The sequence below is a fragment of the Leptodactylus fuscus genome, chromosome 1 (genome assembly GCF_031893055.1).
Source record: "Leptodactylus fuscus isolate aLepFus1 chromosome 1, aLepFus1.hap2, whole genome shotgun sequence".
Lineage (NCBI taxonomy): Eukaryota > Metazoa > Chordata > Amphibia > Anura > Leptodactylidae > Leptodactylus > Leptodactylus fuscus.
The window spans coordinates 94,464,154-94,491,302 of NC_134265.1; the positions used below are offsets into that span (position 1 = coordinate 94,464,154).

The 27,149-nt window shown below is 38.9% G+C and overlaps 1 protein-coding gene across 19 annotated transcripts in view; it reads right to left on the minus strand.

Moving 5' to 3' along the window:
• PITPNM2 (phosphatidylinositol transfer protein membrane associated 2) overlaps positions 1-27,149 on the minus strand; it is a 189,163-nt gene that overhangs the window by 26,852 nt on the left and 135,162 nt on the right. For 8 of the 19 annotated variants that reach the window (XM_075274038.1, XM_075274176.1, XM_075274151.1 and 5 more), the window contains 9 exons: positions 26,619-26,729; positions 24,000-24,067; positions 21,818-21,910; positions 16,664-16,908; positions 10,528-10,717; positions 8,316-8,435; positions 5,496-5,704; positions 4,171-4,346; positions 325-495 (listed from right to left, as the gene is read on the minus strand). In XM_075274038.1, coding sequence (XP_075130139.1) covers positions 325-495; positions 4,171-4,346; positions 5,496-5,704; positions 8,316-8,435; positions 10,528-10,717; positions 16,664-16,908; positions 21,818-21,910; positions 24,000-24,067; positions 26,619-26,729 — 1,383 coding nt within the window. The remainder of the gene's footprint in view (positions 1-324; positions 496-4,170; positions 4,347-5,495; positions 5,705-8,315; positions 8,436-10,527; positions 10,718-16,663; positions 16,909-21,817; positions 21,911-23,999; positions 24,068-26,618; positions 26,730-27,149) is intronic. The other 11 variants (XM_075274168.1, XM_075274134.1, XM_075274142.1 and 8 more) reach the window with 8 other exon arrangements.

Sequence of the window (27,149 nt, forward strand, 5' to 3'; positions counted from 1 at the left end):
TTGCCTCAACTCTTTCATGTGGAAATTATCATTTTAAAGCCAAAAGTAGCAGGATATAGTCGAACAAGGTAGGTGCAAGGGTTACATTATTCTTTTTGTCAACTGGACCAGTAGAGCTCAATTGTTATAACTGATCATTTTTTCTTTTTCTTCTTAGACTTATTTAAAAAATATCAGGAGTAACATTTCTACGACCCCTATCCTTCTCTACCTTTCTAATATTTTGTGGAATTGGGTGTCCTCTGACAATGACCAAAGGTCCAACTCTGTATAGTTTATGTAAAATATTTTCTAGCACGTAAGATATGTGCAGTATTTGCTCACCCAGGAGGGCAGAGTTACCATCCCCTAAAGGAAACCTCTGATATCGAGGGACGTTGAAAGGAGGCAGCAGATGAAACTTCTTCTCTAGGAGTGGCTCAATGCGGGATGCAGATGGATCAGCTGGATGGAAAAGGTTGTAAACTTGCTGGCAGCCAGGTCTAAGCTGGAAAACTGTCATCAAAAACAAGAATATTTTATACCGACATGGACATGTGGTCTCACATGACATACATTGATATATTGTAACTCTGTGTTTCTGGATATAACTTTCAGTCTCTTGGCATCTTCATATATAGTAGGGTTAAATATTAAATCATAATAAATTATACTCACCGGCCACTTTATTAGGTACACCATGCTAGTAACGGGTTGGACCCCCTTTTGCCTTCAGAACTGCCTCAATTCTTCGTGGCATAGATACAACAAGGTGCTGGAAGCATTCCTCAGAGATTTTGGTCCATATTGACATGATGGCATCACACAGTTGCCGCAGATTTGTCGGCTGCACATCCATGATGCGAATCTCCCGTTCCACCACATCCCAAAGATGCTCTATTGGATTGAGATCTGGTGACTGTGGAGGCCATTGGAGTACAGTGAACTCATTGTCATGTTCAAGAAACCAGTCTGAGATGATTCCAGCTTTATGACATGGCGCATTATCCTGCTGAAAGTCGCCATCAGATGTTGGGTACATTGTGGTCATAAAGGGATGGACATGGTCAGCAACAATACTCAGGTAGGCTTTGGCGTTGCAACGATGCTCAATTGGTACCAAGGGGCCCAAAGAGTGCCAAGAAAATATTCCCCACACCATGACACCACCACCACCAGCCTGAACCGTTGATACAAGGCAGGATGGATCCATGCTTTCATGTTGTTGACGCCAAATTCTGACCCTACCATCCGAATGTCGCAGCAGCAATCGAGACTCATCAGACCAGGCAACGTTTTTCCAATCTTCAATTGTCCAATTTCGATGAGCTTGTGCAAATTGTAGCCTCAGTTTCCTGTTCTTAGCTGAAAGGAGTGGCACCCGGTGTGGTCTTCTGCTGCTGTAGCCCATCTGCCTCAAAGTTCGACGTACTGTGCGTTCAGAGATGCTCTTCTGGCTACCTTGGTTTTAACGGGTGGCTATTTGAGTCACTGTTGCCTTTCTATCAGCTCGAACCAGTCTGGCCATTCTCCTCTGACCTCTGGCATCAACAACGCATTTCCGCCCACAGAACTGCCGCTCACTGGATGTTTTTTCTTTTTCGGACCATTCTCTGTAAACCCTAGAGATGGTTGTGCGTGAAAATCCCAGTAGATCAGCAGTTTCTGAAATACTCAGACCAGCCCTTCTGGCACCAACAACCATGCCACGTTCAAAGGCACTCAAATCACCTTTCTTCCCCATACTGATGCTCGGTTTGAACTGCAGGAGATTGTCTTGACCATGTCTACATGCCTAAATGCACTGAGTTGCCGCCATGTGATTGGCTGATTAGAAATTAAGTGTTAACGAGCAGTTGGACAGGTGTACCTAATAAAGTGGCCGGTGAGTGTATATTGTTGCCTTACAATAATTCTGTTCACATTTATTTATTACTTTCTGTGCTTACATAAACAGGGAGATGGACTACTGTCTATGGTATCTCAAGTCCATAACAAATATAAGTAGAACAAGGACTTTTATGCAAATACAGGGAAAACATATAAAGTCCTTGCATTAGTCTAGTTAGGAATCATCCAAGTATCCCAGAGTGACCATGCAACATATTGACCAATTTTGTTTAGGCTAGGTTTATGTTCGAGTTAGAGGTTTCATTAGAAGCCTGAGAATCCTCACAAATAATAATAAAAAAATAAATAAAAAAAAAAGCGCTGAATGCTGCGCTCTTTTGTCTGGCAAATGACAGACACCTTTATAGTCACTGGGACCCAAGCCTGTTGGTGTATATCATGTAAAGGATTCTTTTCCAGCTTACTATCCATTTTTGTGTTCCTATGAAGGAACAGAAAAGTGGAATGTCTGACAGAAGCATAAAAACATCCTGCTAAGTATAAAATGTAAGTGTAATGACTTGGATATTAGAAAATACTTTTAAAATGCCTAGTTTTCCTTCATATATATTTTTTAAATGTTAATTTGTCACAATTCCCCTATCTAACAAACACATATCGGTGATCGTGAGGCACTAATCAGCATGCAAGCAAGACAGAGGAAGAAACAGTCTAAGTTTTTAGGGCTGCATGTCAGTTTATCCAATTTGATGTTCTTTCTCAGTCTCATTAGAAGCACATTCTATCATAAGACAGCTGAGGAAAGTGTAAAGCTGTATACACAATGCTCATTTACAGGTGAAGGCATCCACAATTATAGGGCCCCCTGACCACTTCCACCAACTCCGAATCCTTGGATCCTTCAATAGGTGCTGCTCCACAGATTATGGTGTAGATGACATTTTTCCTCTAGCATCTATCATTTCTAAGCAGTCGCTGCAAAGTGTCAGCACCCAATATTAGTCTCTCTGTCAGGTGGGTGGTCTCTGGCTGGCCGCTGGGCCTGGTATACAGCAGTCCGTCTGGGACTGCTGACATGACAGTAATGAGCCTGATTAGAATATTGGCTGCATAAACTAACAGCAGCGACTGCTCAGAGATGGTAGAGGCTAAAACAAACTATTCCATCTGTGTTAGAGTTATTGGATGACACAAAAGTTGTAATTGGTGGAGGTGATGAAAGGTGTTCTTTAAAATTACTGAAGGGTATGATATGTAGTGTATATGACCAGAGCTGTAGAGTCAAAATCGTGAAGTCAGAGTTGGGTCAGATTTCAGTATTAGCATTATACAAATATTGTTGTACAATTAATTCAAAAGGTACATTTTTACTTATTTATTTTCACAAGAATTCAGGAAAAAATAGAAATGTTAGAGTCCATTTAGCAGATGCAGAAAATGGATGGCAATCCGCTTACATAGCGATTAATGTTACAGGAAGATCACAGTAGGGCTATCACATTGAAGACAGTGTGAGAAACTGAATAAAATCATACCAGAATTTGCAATTTATTCCTGTGCTGTGACACAATGATGTCACAGTTCCTCAATGGATAGGTGGAAAGTCTACCTGGCAATTCAAATGAGACATCCAGCGCTTTGATGTTGTGTATCCCAGTAAATGTCTTGTTATGTGTAAACTAATCTAGATGACCATTTCTTCCAGAGCTTTCTTTTCTTAGTGAGTTGTTGAATGTTCTCATGAGAACCTTACTTCTCTGACTTTGTCAGGTGTCATCTGAGGGTCAAGACTTATACCTCAGAGGGCAATGAAGCCTCTTTATTTGTGGTCTGTTCCTCTCTTGTGTTACTACAATCACTGACTTTTCTGTATTAGAGGAGTATTGTCTGCTGCTATTTGACCTCATGGCTGCTGTAGAGCAGCTAAGAAATTTTATGGATGTTACTGGAGTTTAAAAATGTATAGATCCCAGCCAAACACAAAGCCACCTAAGTTTATTATATGCCCCTTTAACAAGGGAGAGTTTCCAGAGCCCAACATATCAACAAAATCCTTGCAGATAGCTTGATTCATTTGACCCTAACCTGTGTTTACTCCTTGCAAATTGGTGCCTTTATTGTAGAGAAAATTTCTGGTGTCATCAACATGCAAATGAGCTCTTTGGACCAAGGAGGGCATTGCTACATACCTCTATGTAGCAATAGTAACAACTTCATTGATCCAAAGAGCTCAATTGCATATTTACAAAACTTACAAAAACTGCAATATCTGGGCAACCAAGGCACTGATTCATAAAGGGAGAACTTTTCCTAGTTTCTCTTACTGTCACGGGCACTTACTATCAAGAGCAGGAATCACAGTTTTCCTCAAAGCCAGTACCAGTCCAAGAGGGGACCCAAATAAGAAGAAATCCGAAATCTCAAATTCAAACTTCCCGATATTGCCTCCATCCAGCATTGTTGAGCTGCTCGATCTACGAGACCCTGGATCATTTCTCAGGACGCTTGAGTGTAAACTGTAAAGACATTTTGTGAACAAACATTATAAATACAAGATAGTCATCGGAGGTGAAACTGACGGTAGGAACATACATACTAAAACAAGAATGATATTTATTTACTATTTATTTCTTTGTTTGGTTGTGGGTTGTGACAAGTTGGAAACAGATAAGTGCCAGTTTCTATAATGTCAAAATACTAACTTTTGTAAGTAGGCAATGCAAGCACATCTACTTGTTGTGTCTTTCAATTTATCCTCATATTTTGTTAGTTCATTCAATGGATTCTTACAAGTGCTGGATCAAAGTAAGCAATGCAAGTTACACCACTACTGTGTAACATAGTTGCTTTCACTGTTCACATGAATTCAAAACAATGAATGCAAAACACATACAGGACTTTTCTTTTTTTTACATAGTCATATTAGTTCCAATTTCTCAGACTAAAGGAGGGGGAAGTTTGTTGAATTTTGACACGTTTGGCAGAGGTTTATATGAAATAAAATTGTGTTAATGTTGAAGACAGATATAACAGCTTGTTCTGCTGGCAGCTATTGCATGTACCCTCTGGATAGCTTGTGTTTGTGTCATTGATGTCTACTGTATACTAGTTTACACCATCATTGCAGCTTTAGTGGAGATGTAAAAGGGATACTGTGGTGAGGACAAGAATGAGGGCAGGAATCATTCTGGTGACAGAGTAAGAGGAACGTCATGATAAGGACCAAAAATGATGGGGCCAGCTTTGAAGAAAAGTGTAGATCAGAAGACTAAAACAAAGTTGGGGCTCCTGTTTGTTATGTGTGGGGTAGAGACTTGTGTAGAATACAGCAATTGGTTTATTTGTACCAGTCTAGCCCTGGTTCTGTGTTATATCAAGAATAGAATACATGATTTGGGGCTGTCATTGCTTGGGGTTTATGAGGGACAACACTAGACCACTTATCTCCATTTTATATACCATTTTCTTTCATTTTGGAAGCATTTTTTAGCTGGAAGTGCTGCGACTAATCTGCAGCATGTAAAAACATCATCAGAAGCAGCATTATAATAAACATTCACTCAAAAAAGAAAAAAAAAATACTTGGAATGTTCTATTATACATGAGGCAATACATCTTAAATTAAAAGCTTACATTACAGCTGTAAGTGATCCGTATTTACATACCTAGAAAGAAATGCTTGGTGCTGTTTGATGGTGTCCAGCTCGTATGTGGAGGAATCACTTCTCTTACGTGGAAGCTGTTTCTTTGGATCTTCACCATTGCTGCGAGGAATGTCAATGTTGCTTCGGCTCAAGTGCCTACTAGTCTCCAGGTTTGAGCTACTGCAGTAACTGTTGTTGACACTGATGCCTGGAGACAGGAGGTCTGTGTCCTGGAATAAACAGTGAACACATCAAAGTACCCGTACAGCAATGTGTGTAACAACTTACTGGATAAAATAGTAAATGCTCATAATATTACTTGGCTGGGCCACCTTAAGGAACTCATATAGGCTTCAACTGTGTACCAGGCCATCATTACTATGTTGTACCCTTTTGGCTTATTTTTTTTTTTTTTTTTGCATCATATGGTTTTACTATGCTAAACAACTTACAGGAAATAGATTTTTATTGACAGATGTTAGGTGCAGGTTTTTTTCCTACAAAAAACATTTTGGTACTTTTGTTTCAAACGATCTTGACTTTGTGATCTACATATGTGGCACCGTGAAGTATGGAGAAGGTGTAATAATGTTTGAGTGCTTGATGGTAACACAGTTTATAATTTATTGAAAAGTTCAAGGCACATGAAGCAAGCATGGCTACTGCAGCACCCCATCTGGTTTGCACTTAGTGGAACCATGATTTATTTTACAACCTAAACCAAACATAGGGACAGCAGAGAGAAGGAAAAGCAGCCAACAAGTGCTCAGCACACCTGAGAACTCTGTTGGAAAACTATTCCAAGTGACTACATCATGAAGCTTCTTAGGAGAATGTAAATAGTATAAAAAGCTAACTAAAGAAAAACAGAACTACTTTGAAAAATCAAAATTTTATTATTCTTGTTTAAAACTTTTCTTTATTACTTTATTTTTATTATTATTATTATTATTATTATTATTATTATTATTATTGTTTATTTATATAGCACCATTAATTCCATGGTGCTTTACATTCCATGTATTCCATCATATTTTTTCACCGATTGTACTGTATCATTGAGTATTTAGTTACAATAGGTGTATTCTATTTACATTAATAGCATTAATGTTCCTCTGGTTCACTTAGATTCGGACATGACAATCCATACATGAGGAGCCGACATCAGCAGAGATGAAGCTGCTATGACAACAATATAGCCTTAACAGTATTGAGCTCACTTCTGCACAATCCTATCACTTATTTTATATATTAAATTTATCATATATCGTCCTTAAGATATTTAACAGTGCTATATGTCCAATAATGACTCTAAGGGAAGGTGTATCAAAGTCACAGAAATTGAAAATAATATATATCAGCAATCAGATTACTCAGTCTACTTTCTATGCTTTGCTTCTTTCGTGTTTGGCAGTTAAAGTGTTAGGCGAAAAGCAAATATAAAACATAACAAAACAAAAAAACAAGAAAACAGTAAAGTGGGCACTGCTATTGTTTTTTGATTTAAACCATGATCACCTATATTAAATGACAAACAAACCCTTTTTCAGTGCATAATAAAGGTCCATTACAGGTTCAAGATACAATAGAAATGCTTGGATCCCAACATTGCTAACTAAACAGATTTCTCAAAAGACAAGCTGCTTTGTTCCCCAGTTCCCTGTTTTGACCTAACTGTTTTGGGAACACTCAGGTGAAATCCCTCGCCCTACTCTCCAAATTAAGCTGCAAGTTCTGTTTCTTAGTTCTATAAAAGGTAACTGAGTAAATGTATTACTTGGCACAGCAGGTAACCAGTGCCACAGGGGAGAAGGTTTTAAAAAAATGTATTTTAATATCCTGCACTTTAAGTAACAACTGTATTGAATTTTAACAGATGAAAAAAATGGATGGGGAAATACTCTGAATACTGCTGAAAAAAACACACTTTATATACAGTTTTTCTGAAAAAATCTAGAAGTTCTTACTGTGAATAAAAGTGATTGAAGGAGACCTTTACAACACTGCCAAGCAGGGCATATTACTCTATCGCCGGCACATTACAGTGAAACATACCTTTGTCATATAGGTCACTTTGCAAGTTTGGAGAAAAACAACTTTGAAGACTTATGGAAATGAGGCAGTTGGTGCATTGGGGGTGCTCTTACTGCTAGTTGGGTGGGTGATATCATAGCAATAGGAGGATCAACCCTCACTGCATGGCAGACCAAGGCAGAAGATGCTAGGGGACAGCAGCAAGAGTATATTAATTTAAAGTTGTTTTTTCACAATTCTACAAATGTGACATACATAACAGACGTACATTTAGTTGTGTAACACAATGGTGACAGTTGAATATGCTTGGGGGAGGTGGTAGACTCCCTTTAGTGTCCCCATCTTCTGTATGTCACAGATTTCCCCAATGTCATCGGATTCCAAGTGATTTGGAAGAAATATATTAAGGAGTTGATGTTTATTTTCCTATGTTAATCAGAATGTAACCCACTTGTGAGGAGGAAAGTGTTAAGTATAAGTCCATACTTCTACTAAAACCACAGCAAAATACTGGAAATACTGCCGGTAGCAGTAAAGTGGTATCTGCTTTAATTTGCTATCCTGTGCTAAAGAACAAGAATAAGCAGCCTTCTAACACTAACGTCATTACATATTCTCTCTATTCTAGCTAACGTATTAGTTTTTTGTATCTCAGTAAAAATAAAAGAAATAAGGTTTCAGAAAATGTCAGAAAGCAAGTGGCAAGACGGATGGACATGTTACCCATAGCAATGTTCCAGATGTAACCTGTGGCATTTACTTTTAACGTAATGGACAGAAAGGGTAACATGAATGAATGTGTGATACCTGAACACTGACAACACTTCCTCTGCGGCTGCTGTTCTGGCTTTCAGACACAGTTTGATTGCTGTAACATAAGGCATCAAATCCCAGAATTCCTCCAACACAGTCGCCAACCAAACAAACCTGAAAGAAGGAATTACAATTTACTACAGCATTACAATACAACCAGGATTTTAAGTAAAATGAACATAGTCTATCAGTTTTATGCTTTAAGATGGACATGCACACTAAACAAAAGTAGGTTAATAATTGAACCAAACAAATAACTCCCATACAAATCCCATAAAAGCTGTTGCAGTTGTTCACACTGGTCAAATATTCTTAGACTTTTCTTTCAAGTTGGACAGTGGATTAAAAAAGAAATAAAAAGAAGAATCTTAAAATTGTTAAATTCTACCCAATAATCACTTATTATTGATGAATGACTCCATTTTTATCATCAGCTTTAATTTAATGCCATTAGTAATAAAAACATTGCCTGCTAAGTTTGATGGAAAATTGAAGTTTCACAAAGGTCTCTCATCCAGCTGGAGCTGGCAAGAATCCAAGCTACCATGTTTTTCACTCTATGGCCCTTGGGACCTCAGAAGGACAAATTATCCCTTATGTCAGCAGAGATGCTTTTACAATAGGTGTGACTTTGTTGATAGAATACAAGTATGGTATACATGTCTTACCTTATGCCTATTGCATACAACTTTCTGCTATACTCAGGCTCATCATGTCCACTACTTCCTAAAAACAGCTCACAGCATTTACCTATATTTACACCACTATAACCCTGAAAGGCCTGACAGAGCAAATCTTGTGCTTTATATAAAAGGAACCACTGAGATGGCCTCAATCTAGAAATGATCTAGCACAGCGTTTTGCTACCTGTTCAGACTCTGCGCACGGTTACCAAATCATTTTCACTAAATTTTTGAATTTAAAGCTGAAACTTAAATTAGTTTCATTTGTAAAATTAGAAAACTTCACCAAACACCAAATCAAAGCTCTAGACATTTTTCACGATGCATTTTTAATGCAATTGTAACTGTATAACAACTTCACCATTTGACTGCATCCTCAAAGCTACAACATCCTAGACTTGCCATTGAGCACATATTAAAATTAATGTTTTACCGTTACAAAAATCCCTTAGTAGCCCTAAGGCAAGTAGTAAGACTCCCTGGTGGCCCCCACATTGTAGTTGTACCATATAAATAAAAGAACAAGCAACACTTAGCCATCCTCGTTCTCTTGGAGCTTTGCTGCTCCTGTCTGCAGCTCATTGCATCAGGTCTTCACCAACATATGCCCTAGTGATAGAGCAGGAAGATAAAGGCTTCCTGATCCACCATTCTATTAAACTAGATCGGCATTCTACGCATGCCAGTGTAGCATGCCTCCGGATTGTCGTGGTACCCCTTAGAGGTCTCCATGGCACCCTAGATTGGAATCACTGACCTAGTGTATGTTCCCAAGGACATTGATGCGGAATTTTAGATGTGGCAAGTAAAGTAATGGCACCATTAATATTTAATAGGGGTCCTTAAATACAATTTGCAGATAAAATTTCATTTCTGTCAGGGAAGGGGAAAAAAAAAATCGTTGATGACCCTGCTCTACAACCCTTACAGGGCATTACAGAAGGGAATATTCTGTTGTCTGGTTGCTCATTTATAAATGGGCTTTCCTGGGTGTTAAGTGGGAATACAAGGGAAAGACCAGCAGACACCAGAGAAGCATGGGAAGGGGATTGATTCGACTGATAAAGGACAGTACTGCTTTTCTAATTAATGCCATGTTAATGCATTAAATGGGTTTCTGAGATTTTATCTATTTATTTAACAGCCTATCTTTAGGATAGGTTTTCAATATCAAATCAGAAGGGGCTGACACCCAGCCTCCACACAGATTAGCTGTTAAGGACTTCTGCCAGGCCCTATATTATACAGTGTACAGAGCCAGAAGCAGTTGACTCCATACACTATATAATGTCCATGCGGTTATATTGCAATTCAGTTTCCATTAAAATGAAAAGAAGCTGTATTAGCATGGCAAGTGAACATTATAATGTATGGAGCAAGCTGCTTCTGGATCTGTACACTTCATACTATCATGCCAATCAGATGTCAAACTTATTTAGCAAAAAAATAAAAATAAAAGCATAATCTTTATTCACTTTATAAATAAAGAGGTATCAAATAATTTCAGTCTTCCTTTAACTCACCTGCCCAGTAAAGGACATGCCTTCTTGTGACTTTATGAAATCCAAATAGACCTGGTTGGCTCGATGAACAACCGTTGCTACAGCTTCTAGGTACTGTGGAGAGGACGTGGCCAGAAGTGGAAGGGCAGCAAGGGGGATGTGGTCCTGACTGTTTGACAAACAGCCTTCGTCATAGCTGTATGGACTCAAACTGCAAACACACAAGCACAGCAGATGCATTAAAACCACTTTACTACTTAATACACAATATGTACAACCATAGTGATTATTAAGTAAAGAAATAAAATTATTGACCTATCTACACAAAGTTTCTTTAACTCAGAACTCAATTACTCGCCAACTCTAAACCGGTCCCATGGGTTGTTCAGTTTCAGCAAAGAAATGTTGTTTGTATAATGAAAAGTTACACAATTTTCCAATATACTTTTGTATCAATTCCTCTCTAATATCTGACGTTCTTGGTTTACTTCTGGTCTGTGGTCATGAGATGGACACACAGGTGCACAGCATGTTACAGTCACAGCTCATTAATTGGATATCTATCGTGTAACGAGCTGGGCAGCTTTTTGTCCATCACATGACCATGGACTGATCTTTACCCACTGCGAGTAAACAAAAAGACAGCAGGCAGAGATCTAGATAAGTGTGAGGAATAGATACAGAAAGTATAATGTAAAATTGTATAATTTTTCACTACACAAACAATAACAATAACCCTTTAAGACTGGATACAAGTTTTAAGCTTAAACATGAAGATAAAGTTTAAATGGAAAGCCTGTTTGTATCAGCCTGACATTTTCATGCCCATTGATCTGATCCTCTAATGGATCAGAAAAAAGACCTAAATCGGTAGCATGAAACCACCTTAGAAGAAATGGTATTAAGCAGTGCCCAGATACTGTTCTGTGTCCATATATACAGGATAAGAAGTAGTATACACTAGAATTGCAGGAATGATAAAATTTACCCACAAATACAGGATAAAAATGGTGGTACTGTGCAGTGGCTATTTATGCAGGGTAAAAGAGTGGTACTATGCAGGGACTATTTACGTAGGTCAAAAGAAGTAGTACTGAGCAGTGGCCATACATAGAATAAGAGCTGGATTAGACATTCACACACAGTTATCTTTGCATATACCATACTTTGTCTTCTTTCTGCAGTCCTGCAGAGGCTCAAGGACCTCAGAATTTTTACACACTTTGAACAGATCCTGCATACAGCTGTGTCACACGTCTGCAGGAGTACATTCTCTGATAAATCAATTTGGTGGGCTCCTGAGAGCTGTGGCTGCCCAATCCATGACTTAATCGTATACAATTAAAGGGATTCTATCATTCAAACACATTTTTTTTCCCATTAACACATTGGAATAGCCTTAAGAAAGGCTATTCTCCTACCTTTCATGGTCTTCTCCACGCCGCCGTTCGCTTGAAATCCTGTTTTTTGTCAGTATGCAAATTATGTTCTCTCGCACCACTGAGGGCGGTCCCCAGCGCTCAAACAGGACTGGGGGCGTCCCCAATGCTGCGAGAGAACTCTCCAGCGATGCCTCCATCTTCTTCAGCAACGTTCTCTTCACGTGTCTTCAGACTTCTAGGCCTCGGGCCTAGGGCAAAGTCGACTGCGCATACCCACCGGCCACGAGAAAATGGCCGCTTATAATACTGTGTAAGCGGCCATTATCTCATGGCCGGCGGGCATGCGCGGTCGTCTTTGCCCTAGGCCTAGAAGTCTGAAGCCTGCGCCAGAAGAAGACGCATGAAGAGGACGTTGCTGAAGAAGATGGAGGTGGTGCTGGAGAGAGTTCTCTTGCAGCACTGGGGACGCCCCCAGTGCTGTTTGAGCGTTGGGGCCCGCCCCCAGTGCTGCGAGATAACTCATCATCATACCGACAAAAAACGACTTATTAATGAGAAAAAAATGCGTTTGAATGCTAGGATTCCTTTAACAGAGAATGCACTCTGCCTATACTATAATTCACTAATGTGTTTAAAGAGGGCCATTCACTACCCCCAACAACTCCAACTCTTCCCATCCTTCAATAGGTGCTGCTTCACTTCCTGTAATAATCATTCTGTTCCCAAACAATCATTGTCATGTGGGCTGTCCCTGTCTTTCTACACCAGGCCAGCACCTGATATAATGCAACAGAGTAGAGAATATACCTATGCTGAAACTAATAAATGAACAAAGGAACAATGGGGCCTTGAGAAAAAATTTCAAACGCATTAGAATCCGTGGAAAGACACCTTTTGAAAGATGCCTTGAGACAGAATTGGTGGAGATGGTGAAAGGTCCTCTTTGAAAAAGCTTTTCTATACATTTACTGCGCAAAATGTCTACAATGTTTACAACTGTTTAAGGAATTTCTAGAACGGTTTGCTAGACAAAGATGTTTAAACTGTATGCTATACTATGATCACACATTATAGTATAACACCTTCTATAATGTGCTATCACAGGATGTCACATTATAATCAGCTACAGATGTCAGGGGAGTGAGAAGAGATCAACCCTGCACAATGCTTGAGACACAGAACAGGTTACAGCAAGCAAAAGAGCAGCGAGATAAGCAGTAGTTGTCCAGGCTGCCATGATAAGTCACATATTTGCCGGTGATGTCATATATATTTTATATTTGTGTGCATGATCCAAAGGTGAGAGTGGATAAAACCTCCAAATAAAAATGTAACAATAACTGTATTGAATTACTTTACATTTTATGCATCCTTTTAATTATATTGGTTTCTTGCAAATCTGAGACACAAACAATATGACCATCATTACAGCTTTCCTTCAGGGGTGGTCAATAATGCGATGGCGCTGGAGATGCTCAAAGGTAAAGTGGCAGCCCTTGTTCTCAACAGGGTATATGGAAATAGGCTGTCGCCATGAGACAAGTCCCTCCAAGTCCGTCTATGCAGCTGTATATGTACAATACGTCTGAGCACAAGGCGGCCAGGGAAATCTCGTAACTGCATCTTCTTTGTACACAGACTGTTCATATTTAGTAAAACAAATGAAATGCATCTGTAATGCAGTCCAAAGGACAGGGCTAGGTGATTTATCATTTTAGAGATTATTGATGTCTTTGGTCAATATTATCTGCAGCTTCCCTAACAGCAGGGCCGAACTGAAAAACAGCTTGTGCTATTTTTGGTACATCCTCCTCTTTGGATACTCATACACATTAAGATACTCCTTATCTCTACAAGACAAAATAAATAAAACTCTAGAAAGACCTCAGGAAACAATGCAATGTAAGAGACTACACAGTAATGATATTTACTTGCCTGAACATCCTCCAAATTCAAGCTGAAATGCTTTGTATAAATTCAGCATTCTTCGTGCTTATTCAGACGGGTGTCACGGCCGTCTGCTAAGATTCTTTTAAGGCTGAGTTCACACGGGGTATTTTGGTCAGGATTTTGAGGCCGTATCCACCTCAAAATCCTGACCAAAAAGACGGCTCCCATTGATTTCAATGGGAGCCGGTCAGTTCTTTTTTCCGGTAGCGGTTTGTTCCAGCTCCCGGAAAAAAAAGAACGGACATGCTCATTCTTCAGGCAGAGTCGCCTCGCGAATCCGCCTGAAGACACACCCTCACGACTAGGCCCACTCATTTAGGCCTAATTCAGAGCGGAGTGTGAGACTGGATTTCGGGTGCACTGCACCGCCATCCAGTCGCATCTACCCGTATTTTGGACCGGAACCTGCGGCGACCAAAAACCCTGTGTGAACCCAGGCCTAAAGGCCAGCAAATGGCTTCATAGAATCTAATAGGTCTATTCATGTGGCCATAAGGAAAAAACAAACAAACAAAAAACAGTCTGTTTGTCTGTGTGAATTATCTGTTAAATATTAGAACTTGTCATGTATGGAAGCATTTTCACAGATCCCTCAATAGACTCAAGTTTATGAGCGAAGTGCAAAAACAGATTATCCTCAGAAGTACACTTGGCCATGAAAAACTAACTTTTTCATGGCAGAGTACAAGGCCCTGTCGTGTGAATGAGAAGTAATTGCATTTAACATTCAGTCCATCCTTGCCAGTAGTAATACACTTCAATATTGGAATAGATATTAAGAAGAACCGCAAGTATGAGATAAGCTCTCTAAAATTTCTAGCAGACTAGTCTCAGCCAAGGTGACTAAATAACCAAGACCGATCCAAACAGAGAATGTATATAAATTAGCTGTTTTATTCTGGACTTCAGCCAAATCGGCATTGTAAAAATGCAGGAACTTTTCTCTGCCCAAAAATATAAAGTAATTCGACCTGTTGCAAATTTTCAGCTGTCAGTCACACAAAAATAAAAAGGGTTATTCGCCATTTTGCACAGATTTTTTTACCCTCTAAACTTCCCCTGATCAGGCAGTTTAGATATTTATGTTTATGGTGAGATTGTAACTGTATGGACAAACTAAGTCTATGAAGCAGTGAGGAATATGTTGGTTTTATATAAGGGAATTAAAAGTATTTATAGCACACTGAGCGGTTCTCTACAATGACAATGGCAGGTCCAGAAAGGACAGAGTATACGAGACACATATCTACCACATATTTATCATATACTTGATGAAAGAGGCAGAACAGGCGGCAAAGGGATAGTTTATATGCAACTGATACAGATGCATCAGGTGTAGGTGCACATGCATATGTCTCTTTCAGCATTACAAAACGTTACTAATATCCTGCAATGTTGATCCAGAGGAAGACAAAAACTCTATGAGGTAGAAGTCAATTTTCCTCATTTTAGGATAAAAATATATTCCTGGATCAATATGTCATCACCAAAATTCTATGCCCTATGGATAAATCTGGTGGACAGTGCACTAGGGAAGTAACTGATCCATAACTTGTACAGTGTACCCACCTTAATATATTTCCTCCACCAAATTTGGTTGAGTGGCATGTACCGTATATACAGAGTGCACATACATACCAAAAGTGTCCCTCCTACACATACAAACTACCCAGCAAACTTAGAAAGAGCTAACTGAGAAAGTGAAATTGGGGACATAAATGATGGTTATTTAAAGACTCACCTATTGCAATACCAATGAAAATGCCAAGTATGAACAAAAAAATGTAATCCAAGTGGCAATAAATCAGTTTTTTACACAAGGAAGAATGTTGCAAAAGAACAAATCCATTTAGTCCTGTGGCCTGGGGAATGGGTGAGCCCTCAATGTACGACTTGCCTATGTCTTTTTTTTTTTCTTTTTTTTTTTTTAAGATTAGTACAGTATAATTAAAGTTCTTTCTTTAAAAAAACTGTTTTGCTGGACATCTGGATTAACTCTTTTCCCCCCTCACACTTGTCATATTTATGTATTGGTACAAATATTTTTTTTAAAGGCTATTCTCCTTCTACCTTTGATATTCTCATCCACGCTGCCGTTCCTGAGAAATTTATTATTTTTTCCTTATGTAAATAACTCTTCAGAAAGCATCGGGGGTGTCCCCTGTGCAACCCAAAGACTCCCCAGCGACACCTCTGTCTTGTTCTGCCGCCGAGTCATCACACGCATCATCGGCCGGCAGAGCCAACTGTGCATGTCTGTTCAGCCAAACGAGCATCCGTTTGGCCACAGGAAAGTGGCTGAATGGACATGCACAGACGGCTCTGCCAGCTGATGACGCGGCAGTGGAACAAAACAGAGGCGTTGCTGGAGAGTCTTCGGGTAGCACAAGGGATGCCCCTGGGCTTTCTCAGCACATGGGGAATGCACATTGTGCTTTCTGAAGACTCATTTATATAAGGAAGAAATAAGAAATTTCTCAGGAACGGTGGTGCGAATCAGAACAACAAAGTAGGGAAAGAATAGCCTAACTTCAATGTGGTCTTTATAAAAAAAAAAATAAAAAAAAAAAAAAAAAAAAGGATTCTGATGATAGAATCCCTTTAAACATTAAAAAAAGTAAGCTTAGTTTACTTTCTACTGATACACATGAAAGGCTAAAAACCTCCTCCATAATATTGCATTGTAACAAGCTGAAAAGCTCATCTATTACCATAATAAATGTGCCTACTTTTCCTGCATTATGATAACTTACATATTTAGCTTGCTTTGCTTGGACAACATGATAAAAGATTACAAATGGAATGGGGGGGAATAAAAGACTCACTTGGATACCAGTGAAAATGCTTCTGAGCAGATGGCTGGGCATGGAACGAGCCTGACTGCAATGTGTCCTAAAGCCGCTGGGTAATGCACCCTCATTACGGTGTCAAACACAGACTTGATGGTATTGACGTCACCCTGCTTGGAATTCTGATCTCCGCTGCCGGTATCCAGGATATTACCTCCATGAAGTACCAGGATTAGTACATGGACTTTGCATGGTTGCATGGAGGCTTGTGCTGATTCATCCTATATGGAATATACAAATAATTACACACTGTCCCATTTATTGGATATTATATATTAATTGGGGATGGTTTGAACAGTTAGTACATATATGACACTGCACATGGCATGCACCAGATTTACAAAGTAACCCAATTCATATTATTATTTCTCCTATTGTACGGAATACCAAAGACATTAGTATGGAAAGCATCAGGAAAAGAGACTTTCAAATATTAGGTTAAATTTACAGAACAAATGCCACATCTACTTCTTCTACATTAGCCATATCTGCTCAGAAATACGGCAACAGAACGGCTATAAACATGTTTTACATTCATATAAATCATGATGTAACTTTAGTTGCTTTTACAAAAAGGATCACTATCTAATAAAAAGCATGTTGAAAGCAGAGAGCCAAAATCTGTAGCAATAAATTTCATAGTTCAGTAGTATCACCTTTTCTACCGATAAAATTATTGGAAACATTATTAGTCCAATAATCTGGGATAACCTGTTCGGTTCAGAATATGTAGAATATGGGCCACATTCATTTCAGTGGCTGGAAAAAACACCTGACATTTATGCTAAGGCATGGGATTTAACTCACCCACAGGAGGCTGAAAGATATTTTCCTTTTTTTTTCCGTATTTTCAAAAAAAAATACACTCGAAACAGAAAATGTTAAAATGACATTCGTTTGCTAAAACAGCCCTATCCGAAGGGCAACCTTGTTCCATGCACAGCAATGTGGCTAGGGCGCTGTTGTAGAGTTATTAACAGTAAAGCAATTCTAGCAGTACTGCAGTGAAGCAATATTAAAACAGAAATGCAGCCGCTTCATTCTAATGGCTGACGGGGTCATAATTTAGCAGTCAATGTTTTAGTTATATTCCATCCACAGAGAAGAAAGCACAGTATACTTTCCTATGTAATGATAATAAAAATACACAATGAAGTATACTTTATCTACAATGTGAGCCTACAGACAACACATGCCATGGTTTACCTATACAGTTATAAAGTCACGGTCTGTATATGAGATATACATCAAGAGCTATTCCTTACGTGAACTCACCCCTATTGCTGTGATATACAACAAATGATAGCTAAACCAGGAAATTGTATAGTTAAAACAAAAAAGGACCCAAAATAAATAGATAGCAGAAGTGAAAATAATCTGGTTAATTTTAATCTTCCGTTAATAGTTTTACCCAGGACTGGATAATTTCAAAGCGTTGGTTTGGCATACAGCAATTTCAATGGTTCCCTCACATACACCAGAAGGCTTGGATGAGTGTTTGTGTGCCCTGAATGGTGAGGAAACCATGAGTAGACCGCATTGAAAACATCTAATTATCCTGATAAAGGATTGAGCCATTGAAATCCATCTAAGGCAGCATTCACACTGAGTAACGCTGGCGTTTTTTGTGCTTATTTTGGCATGTAGCGCCGCGTTTGCGCCACGCTATTTTGCTGCCTATGGATCCGCCTTATCTCCTGCAATATCTGCTATTGAGGCAGAGACTGGGAGTCCACGTCCACATTGGATGGTCGGTTATTTCTGCCAAAGTCAGCAGGTTTGCCTGACATCTAATGTGTATGGTCAGCTTTAGACCCTATGAAAACACTAAATGTTCTCCCTCACACAGTATAACACCATTAGGCGCCAGCTGTTTTACTGAAGGTCAGCTCTGATTTTCTGCAGCTCCAAGATAAAGTAAAGTCCAAACAGTTAAAAGTTTTCTGTGAACAAGCGATTTGTACAGGACACACTCTGTAATTTACACAAAGGGAATGTGTTAAGCAACAGATAAGAAAATTTGTTGTCATGAAAAACCACATCTGCTGCTGGAGAGAAACAGACAGCTTATGAGACTCTTGGTTAATGGTACTTATGGTTTCTGTAGCACAGACCTCCCCTATCCCTGGTATACTGTTCCCTTAACTTCAAGGGTATGTTTACATATAGTTTATACGCTGCAGATTTGAGAGCAGAAAATGGATAAGAGTTGAACAAATCATATTTATTCATAAATAAAAATAAAAATAAAGAAAAAGGAAAAAAAAAAAGCTTGCATGCATTGTGGCTATTAAAAACATAGAATACCAAGTCTCTGCAGATTTGCACTGAGGAATTCACCCTTTGTAACGCATAAGGTTAAATCCGTGATAAATCGACAACAAAATCTGCATGTTAGGGTTGGTTCACACTACACTACCACATGGACACCCCCCTGGATGGAATACAATCGCAATTGCAAGCGATGTAGTGGTAATGCACACGGACCCCATAGACTATAATGGGGTCCGTGTGCTTGCCGCTCACTGCCCGCACGAATCATGTCCGCATGATTCTTGCGGGCAGTGGGCAGCAAGTACACGGTCCCCATTATAGTCTATGGGGTCCGTGTGCATTTCCACCACATCACTTGCAATTGCGTTTGTATTCCGTTCGGGAGGTCTCCATGCGGACTCTCCCCAGACAGAATACAAAAGCATATGTGAACAGGGCAATACATGAAGTGAAGTTTGTGAGTGAGTGCTGATGCTTAAAGCTGTCACTCATTGAAGGTGTAGAGGATTAGTATTTTAACATACAAGCCATATGCCCACATTGGACTCGTGACTATGTCATTTACATATCTTGTAGATATTTAAACTAAATATCTTTATGTGATATGTACAGTACATCACTCCTCACTTTTAGTGAATAGTTATTCCTAAATTACCTATAGATAAAGCCTGTCACTAATTCTGACAGAGCTGGAAATGAGATGACTACTGCAAAGAAATCTTCCACAGGACAGGAAGTGTCAGACTATTAGGCTTATTGCCCAGAGTGCAAAAATGCAGGATTTTAGGATTTTTGTTTCTTAGGATTCTTTTTTTCTTCAACATAGACATGAAAAATGAAAATATGAAATGAAAAAACAAAACAAAACAAAAACATACATCTGTTTTCTTATGACTCCATTTAGTCACAGACTACAAGTGAAAAGACATTATTCTAATTGCTTTTACTCTATGCACCACATAAACACTAATATAAATAGATATACAAGATACAAAAATAAGACATTTCCAAAATACTTATGGATACCCAAAAAACACTAAATCAATGCACTACACTAGTAATTTACCTTTTCAGCTGTATATTACAAAATAAATGACTATTAGGTTCACGGTAAGCTTGGTCTAAATTAGTTAAGAGTAGCCCAGGCAGAAATATTACTAGCTCGAGATGACACGCTAGGTCATTCTACATGATTTTTATTTCTTCAACCAATAAATGGGTCATATTTCAGGATGTCTGCTATATAGTCTGCCAGACGGGCTCTGGCTATATGACTACCGCAGACATATCAAGAATAAAAAAAACCCCTCAGGTTAGAAGACGAGGCTGCTGCCTGATTTGCTTATTTTTGGAAGACAAACACAGCCTGGCAAGAGCTCTTGGTACTTAATGGTTACTGGAAGAGATAAGAGCTTTGAAAATACACACCGCTATATTGTTCTAATTCTCTTATACTGTCTGTAGTCTTACAATCTGAGGGCAACTAAAGGTGGTTTTCTTTTTTAGGACTTAAAGGGGTTATCCAATTTATAACATTGATGGCCTATCCTTAGGATAGGCCACCAATATTAGATCTGCAGGGCTCCAACAACGGTAAAAGACAGCACAGTTTGTGGCATTGTTTACATGAGCTAGCTGTACAAATTGTAGCAGTGATAGTGGGTACTGCAGCATAGATTTCAATGGGACAGCACTGCAGTACCCACACTTGCCACTACAGTTTGTACAGCAAGAGAGTACCACGATTCACGGTATGCAAACAAGACCACGAAGTGCGCAGTCTCTTTAGCGGTGTCAGACCCCCCGCGGATCTAATATTGATGGCCTATCCTAAGGATAACCCAAATAGCCCCTTTAAGTACTGATGACCTGTCCTTGACACAAATAATCCCCACAAATCAACTGAGTGGCAAGTCATGGCATTTGGGATAATGCTGTAGCCTCTTCACTGTTTATATAGCACAGTGCTGCACTTTGTAAGCCCTACTGACTTTAATGGGAGTGAACTGCAGACAGGTCAAGTGAACAATGTTTGTGCCATGACTGGTGAAGTGAAGTGAAATCTGCTGAGCAGCGGATTGGTGGAGGTGTCAGTGTTTAAGACCCCCCTCCCCACACCCCCTTTAGCATGCAATAAAATAGAAAGAAAATCGCACTACTTTACTATACTAAATGGCATACGAAAAATGGTTTACACTATGTTATTATGTGTGACTGACAGATGTCCATCTTTTAAACTGAAATTGTTGGATGGAAAAAAAAAACAACTTGCAGACAAAAACATCAAGAACTTTATATTTGGCATTCTTGATACGACATATCTATACTTCAAAACATTACACCAGCCACCATGTCTGACACTGAACTTCATCTGTGCAGTATACAATCAAAAGAATATCATACAGCTAAATGCAACTGGTTTTGTCCAAAGATATTTTATTGATAGGCATGCTGGAGCGTCAAGTAGGTGAAGGTAGGCAAGCACCTAGGAGGTAAAGTCACCCCTCATAATAGCGAATACAATAAGATTGAAGTGGAAAAATATTGTGTCCCCTCTTTATTGGTAGATTATTGATCAAAACATTAATACCAGAATTAACTGCCACCAAATGTTAAGCCTAGAAGGGCCATGGTTAAAGGCTTAGTATGAAACGCTTTTCAATACTCACCACAAAAATCCACACCATAACATGCAGCATATACTATAAGCATATCATAAGCTATAGACTAAGTATCTGTTACATTGCATCTATGCTCTTTTCTCTGTTTGCAGTCAGTTGGTTTGTTTAGTAAGGACTTTTTGCAAACAGAAAACAATGTGTTGTGACTACAGTAGCTACTTTTCACTGTACTTACTGAAGCCATAGCTGTGGAACTTGTAATGACATTTGTGAGAGTGACAGCTGGAATGCTGGGAATGACTTGTGTATGGAGAACAGCAGTGTGCCTCTGCACAGAAAAGCACAAACACAACTCAGCCCCTTATTGGTTTGGAAACAAGAAACTGCAGATATAAAGCAAAAGAGTGAAAAGTAAAAGCCACACTAAGCAGGATTACTGTAGCGTTCATTGTCACAGGGTGTCAGAGATGTGTCTGCTTTAATATCCTTCAATGTCTAGCAGCGTAAATCATTAATAGACTGCCTTTTCTCTGAACCCAGCAAAACCCACAATGACAGAAGAATTCTGTAAGTGTTCACTGCTCAGTTCCCCTAGTAAATGAATTAAGAAAGAAAAGCAGACATCAGATATAAGCGGTTTCATGAGCAAGAGTCGATTTATTCCTCTATGAAGTCACACTACCGGGACATTCATGATGGATGTCTCTCTGGCTGTATCAATATTGTGTTATAAATAATCCCACATTTAAGTGTGCTACTATGCTGTGTGAGAGCATTAATATCCATCAATCATTAGGGGGAAGAAGAAAAAACAACAAAAAAAAGGGTGGCAACAAAGTCAAGACATTGCAACACATTCCTGATGATAATAAGAGACAACCATTAAGAAGTAAATAGTAGGGATGAACCTAACCATTCCCAGTGCCTGAGGCAATAATAAAATATTACAAATTAAGATGTTTGTCTGTATTGCACCATGTAAATAAATGAGGCACAGCTCAACTTTGTATTAAACCTGCAGTAATGAACATACTTGGAATGTAAATGTCCTTGCCATGTTATCGAATTTACAGGACAGACTGAACGCTATCATTTATTCACAGAGAGAAGGTAACCATTGGAAAATGCAGCTCTTTTGAGCTTTGTACAGGACATTTGTGACGGCTATGCATGGCCACTTAACCATTCCCCAGTTCTGGTTTCCTAACCTACCTGTGTGTATCATTTGTGTTGCCCTTTCTCCTGTCAAGTTCCAAAATGGCAATACATCTCTATGTATAACCCTGTGGAGTTTGAGAACTGATGAACTAAGTAGATTAACCTAACCTTTCTTCTTCCACAATGACCTTAAAAGTAATAGGACTGATGCCCTGTCTTTCTAATTTGTCTGTACATTGATTGTAACAGTATTTTACAGCATAATCCAATACAGGTCATTTACTTTCCGGTTAATGTGATTGCTGAAATGGTTTTTATTGTGTTGTGTTCTCTGAATGAGCAGTGGGGGCTGTATATATTACAGCGTTTCTTTTTTACAAGTTTCATTCAGCTTTAGTGAACTATGGGGTAAAATGACAGGATATCAGTAAGAGTTTCCATTCAGAAGTGCATTACAGACGCAGAAAGACACCACTTTGGAATCGGTACCATTAAGAATCAGTTCAATTGATCACACTGTGGATCCTACCTCTATAATGGTGCTTGATACTGGTAATGAACAAAATAGTTACCAAAAAGAAAAAAACGTACATTAAATTCTCATCCATCTACTCAACCAATTTGGATTGCTTATGTTATGACAGATTCGCAAAGATGAAAGTTTCTAAGGCTTTTCATTACTTTGTCTAAAGGGATCAACAAAAAGGTTTCCCCAAATCCTGAATGGCATAAATTGATGGCTACCTCTTTTCTACGGTCCTGGAACAGCAAGGCATAAGAAAAGATGCATCTGTAAGGGCCATCAATGGGCCGTGAGAGGCAATAGCTATGAATGGATAGAGAAATCTTTTTGGAAAAGAGTAAACTGTGACAGAACATAAAACAGAAGTGGAAAGTGAGTTGAAAGAAGTACTCCACGTGAAGGAAACCAAAACCTGCATATCAAGTAAGGGACAAGTCGTAACATTTCCTCGAGATTTATTTGACGGACATTTTAGCAGTAATGACCTGGTTTGATACGTCGCAGCATGCTGTGCTTCTATCCTGTACAGTCTAATATAAACCTTCCCAGGACCACACGTTGGGGACCTGTACTGAATAGTACTTTAGTATTGGAAACGCACAAACTTGTTTTTTTATTCATTTCTTCAAACCAAAGTAAGAAATGGATTTAGAGGGAATGACAATTGAAGGAAGGACTTTCTACTTCTCCCAATCTATCAAGAAGAAGTCGACCATTAATCATCTAGAACACCTACCTCCATTATACTTAATCCCTCCACACTGGAGCTGACTGTGTACTCTGCAGTTTCATGGTAGGAATCATCTATAAAGAGAAGATATAGCAGTAGAACAGTATTAACGTTTCCGGAAGACCCAAATCTCACATCAGTTTGCTAAACATTCTAGAATGAGAAGAGAAAACTGCAAATCTACATTTTCATGAAGTATTTTGTCGGGCACATTGAGTGCTTTCATTAGAATCGTACATTCATAATACTGTGTCATAAATATCAGCACCTTCCAGACATCCCAACACTTGTTGTCTACTGCGGTGTTACTTATTATTCTCCTGACCTCATCCTGCTCTTCACGATGAACATAGTACTTAACACATGTAACACTCCCACCTTTCAACTAGTTATGTAACCTCAAATTTACAATCTCATTACACTAAAAACCTTCAGTGAAGCAAAGTGAGAAAACACAGCAAGTTATCACAGTATAAAAGAACAACCATGACACATTCTGGACTAGCAAACACTTTAAAATAATCCCTTTGACGGTTATGTTTCTGGGGAATGTGCAACTGGTGGTCTGAAGCATTTTTATTCTTTGGACTAGTGAGGAATCTTTTACCTGTGCTTTAAGTCCTTTGTCTGAGAAAGGTGCATTACAATTGTTTGCCATTATCATACATTTTCAGCATTTATGCGTATGTGTACAATTACGTACTGGAGGAGATTAGCTGGTAGTTGGAGGAGATGTAAAAAAAAAAATAATAATAATAATTGGGAACTTAAAAGGGTTCCGGTGTCTTCCACTGTTGTCCGCTCAGGTTCATGCAAGTGGCATGTTGCCAGAAGTTCTGAGCCACAGGTGACTGTTCGGACCAAACAGTGGCCTCAGAAACCACTGGAAAGGGACTGGTGGCATTACTCATATACATGCGGCAATGGCATGAGACTGAGTAAACGCCGGTAAGGGGGCATCCTCCACACAAGTAAGAAGGTTTCACCATCATTATTTTCTCTCTTAAAGCAGTGAGAAATAGAACTAGCTGCCATAAAATGTTGATGGTTAATAAATTGAACATATTCAGAAAAGTATGGAGTTCGAAAGGAACTTTACTCCTAACATTTGTGCCCTCTCATGAATGACAATCACAAAACACATCACTAAGAACACCCAAAATATCATTGTGATTATTCCCATTTATTGCAAAATGATTACGTTTAAAAGCAGACCCAGAGCCAAGACCAACTGATATGGCAGAGCTGTAGAAAGTTTGTGTGCCGCTGTCTTATCTCACAGTCTTCTCATGTGTGTGACATTGGCGGAGCTGACATTTCTACAGTCACTATTGCTTGGCGCAGAGTTTTGGGCATTACTAGAGGGTCACTTCTGGGCAGTTGGCCGTGACAGATTGCATATGACTGCTCTAAACCATACATAATGGAAAACAAGAATAAAAAGCAAAGATTTGGTGACTATACTCAACTGCTTTATGTGTAGTTAACGTTATAGCAGTGTTTTTGCAGCATTTCATACTTTTTATCCAACACTGACAGGCTCTTGTCAATAGATTTTTAGGTATATTAATTTTATTACATGGTCAAAGTGACAAATATAACCATCTAGAAATGGTAGACAACATTTAGAGAGAAAGATCAACATAAAATATTAACATACTGTAAGCCGGCAAAATAATGTAGGGGGTGTACATCTCGCCCAGACTACTCAGGTGGGCAAGATGAGAGAAAGTCCAGGAATGACTTGTTCTCAGCAGACAGCTTTTGTCTGCTGAGCATTTTGTTACATGCTCAGTATTGAACTGAATTTTTTAGGAATGGCAGGTAGGATTGGCAGTGGGACCTGTCATTCCACACCCCCTCCAGTCCACACATTGTGGATGTTTCTGCAGCGTGTCAGCTGCTGTGGGCTGTCCTCATCAGTGAGGTTTAAAGGGTCAGCTCCAGCAGCAAGACTTTGGACAGAGCTGGGCTGCAGGGCCAGCTGGATGGTCACACTGTAGGAGCTGTGTCTTGTACCATTCAATTTTTGCTATTGAAACTGCTATTATAGGTGAGGTAACCTATTTATGTGTTTAGTTAGAGCCTAGCCTGGCAGGTATTTATTTTGTATTGTTTTTTATTGCTGCACTGTTTCTTGTGGCGTAAAAATAAAACAACCTTTTTTTTTTTAGACTAAAAATCTGGACTTGTGTGTCTATGCCACCCCACCTAGCAACCCCAGACCCTGACAATACATAAAATATATTTGGGCAGGCAAGTTTCATATTTGGCTCACTCTGCTTAGTTTTCTGTTCTAGTGTTTATATATTCCATATTGTATTGCAATTCAATACTGGAAGTGCTGGATTATCAGACTTTCTGGGTTACCAAATGATGAATGAAAGGAATTTCTCTCTGAGAATTTTTAACTGCAGATCATAAGAGTGGGGTACATTTTTCTGCAAGATTAACAATCTCTGCATGGATGTATATTGTAGGGATTGATCCTTAGTTGTTATATCAAAAAATGTGTTATTTTATGTATAGTATGCAAGCAGCAAATGATAAGCGAAATTACTTGGCAAGAATAGGATACAGATATTATTTTGCACTTAATCTAGAAAGGGTCATAGAATGCTTTACCACCACCTTGTAATTCGTCTGTTTCAGCTGTTTCGATCTTGTCCATTAGGTCATTTGAGCTCCATTTTGTGATTTCTTTAGGCAGCACTTCCTCATTATCTGACAAATCTTCTAAACACAAGTACAATAAACGGAAAGGAAACAAAAGTTAAAATATTCATGAAAAAACTGAATTTATAAATCAAGACAAAATATTAGCATAACTATCAAAAGCCATTAGTAAACCAAATACATTAATAAAAAAAACAAAACAATTGATTTTAGTTTTAGCCTTTTAAAGAGTACAGAGGACAACACAGGAACGCCTAACCAAGAAGTATTTCATTAAACTTGCAAAGCCTGCATACATTTTGTTCTAGGTCTACAGAGAGCACATTAAACAAGAATTTATAACAACCTATTAGGTCATTTTTTTCATTTTAAAAGCGCTTAAAAGGCATTATTATTGATAGAGGGTAACTTGATGCACTCAGCATGTAATTGTAGTTACCGGATTCTGTGGGTTATATGACTTTGCATATTTATTTTATC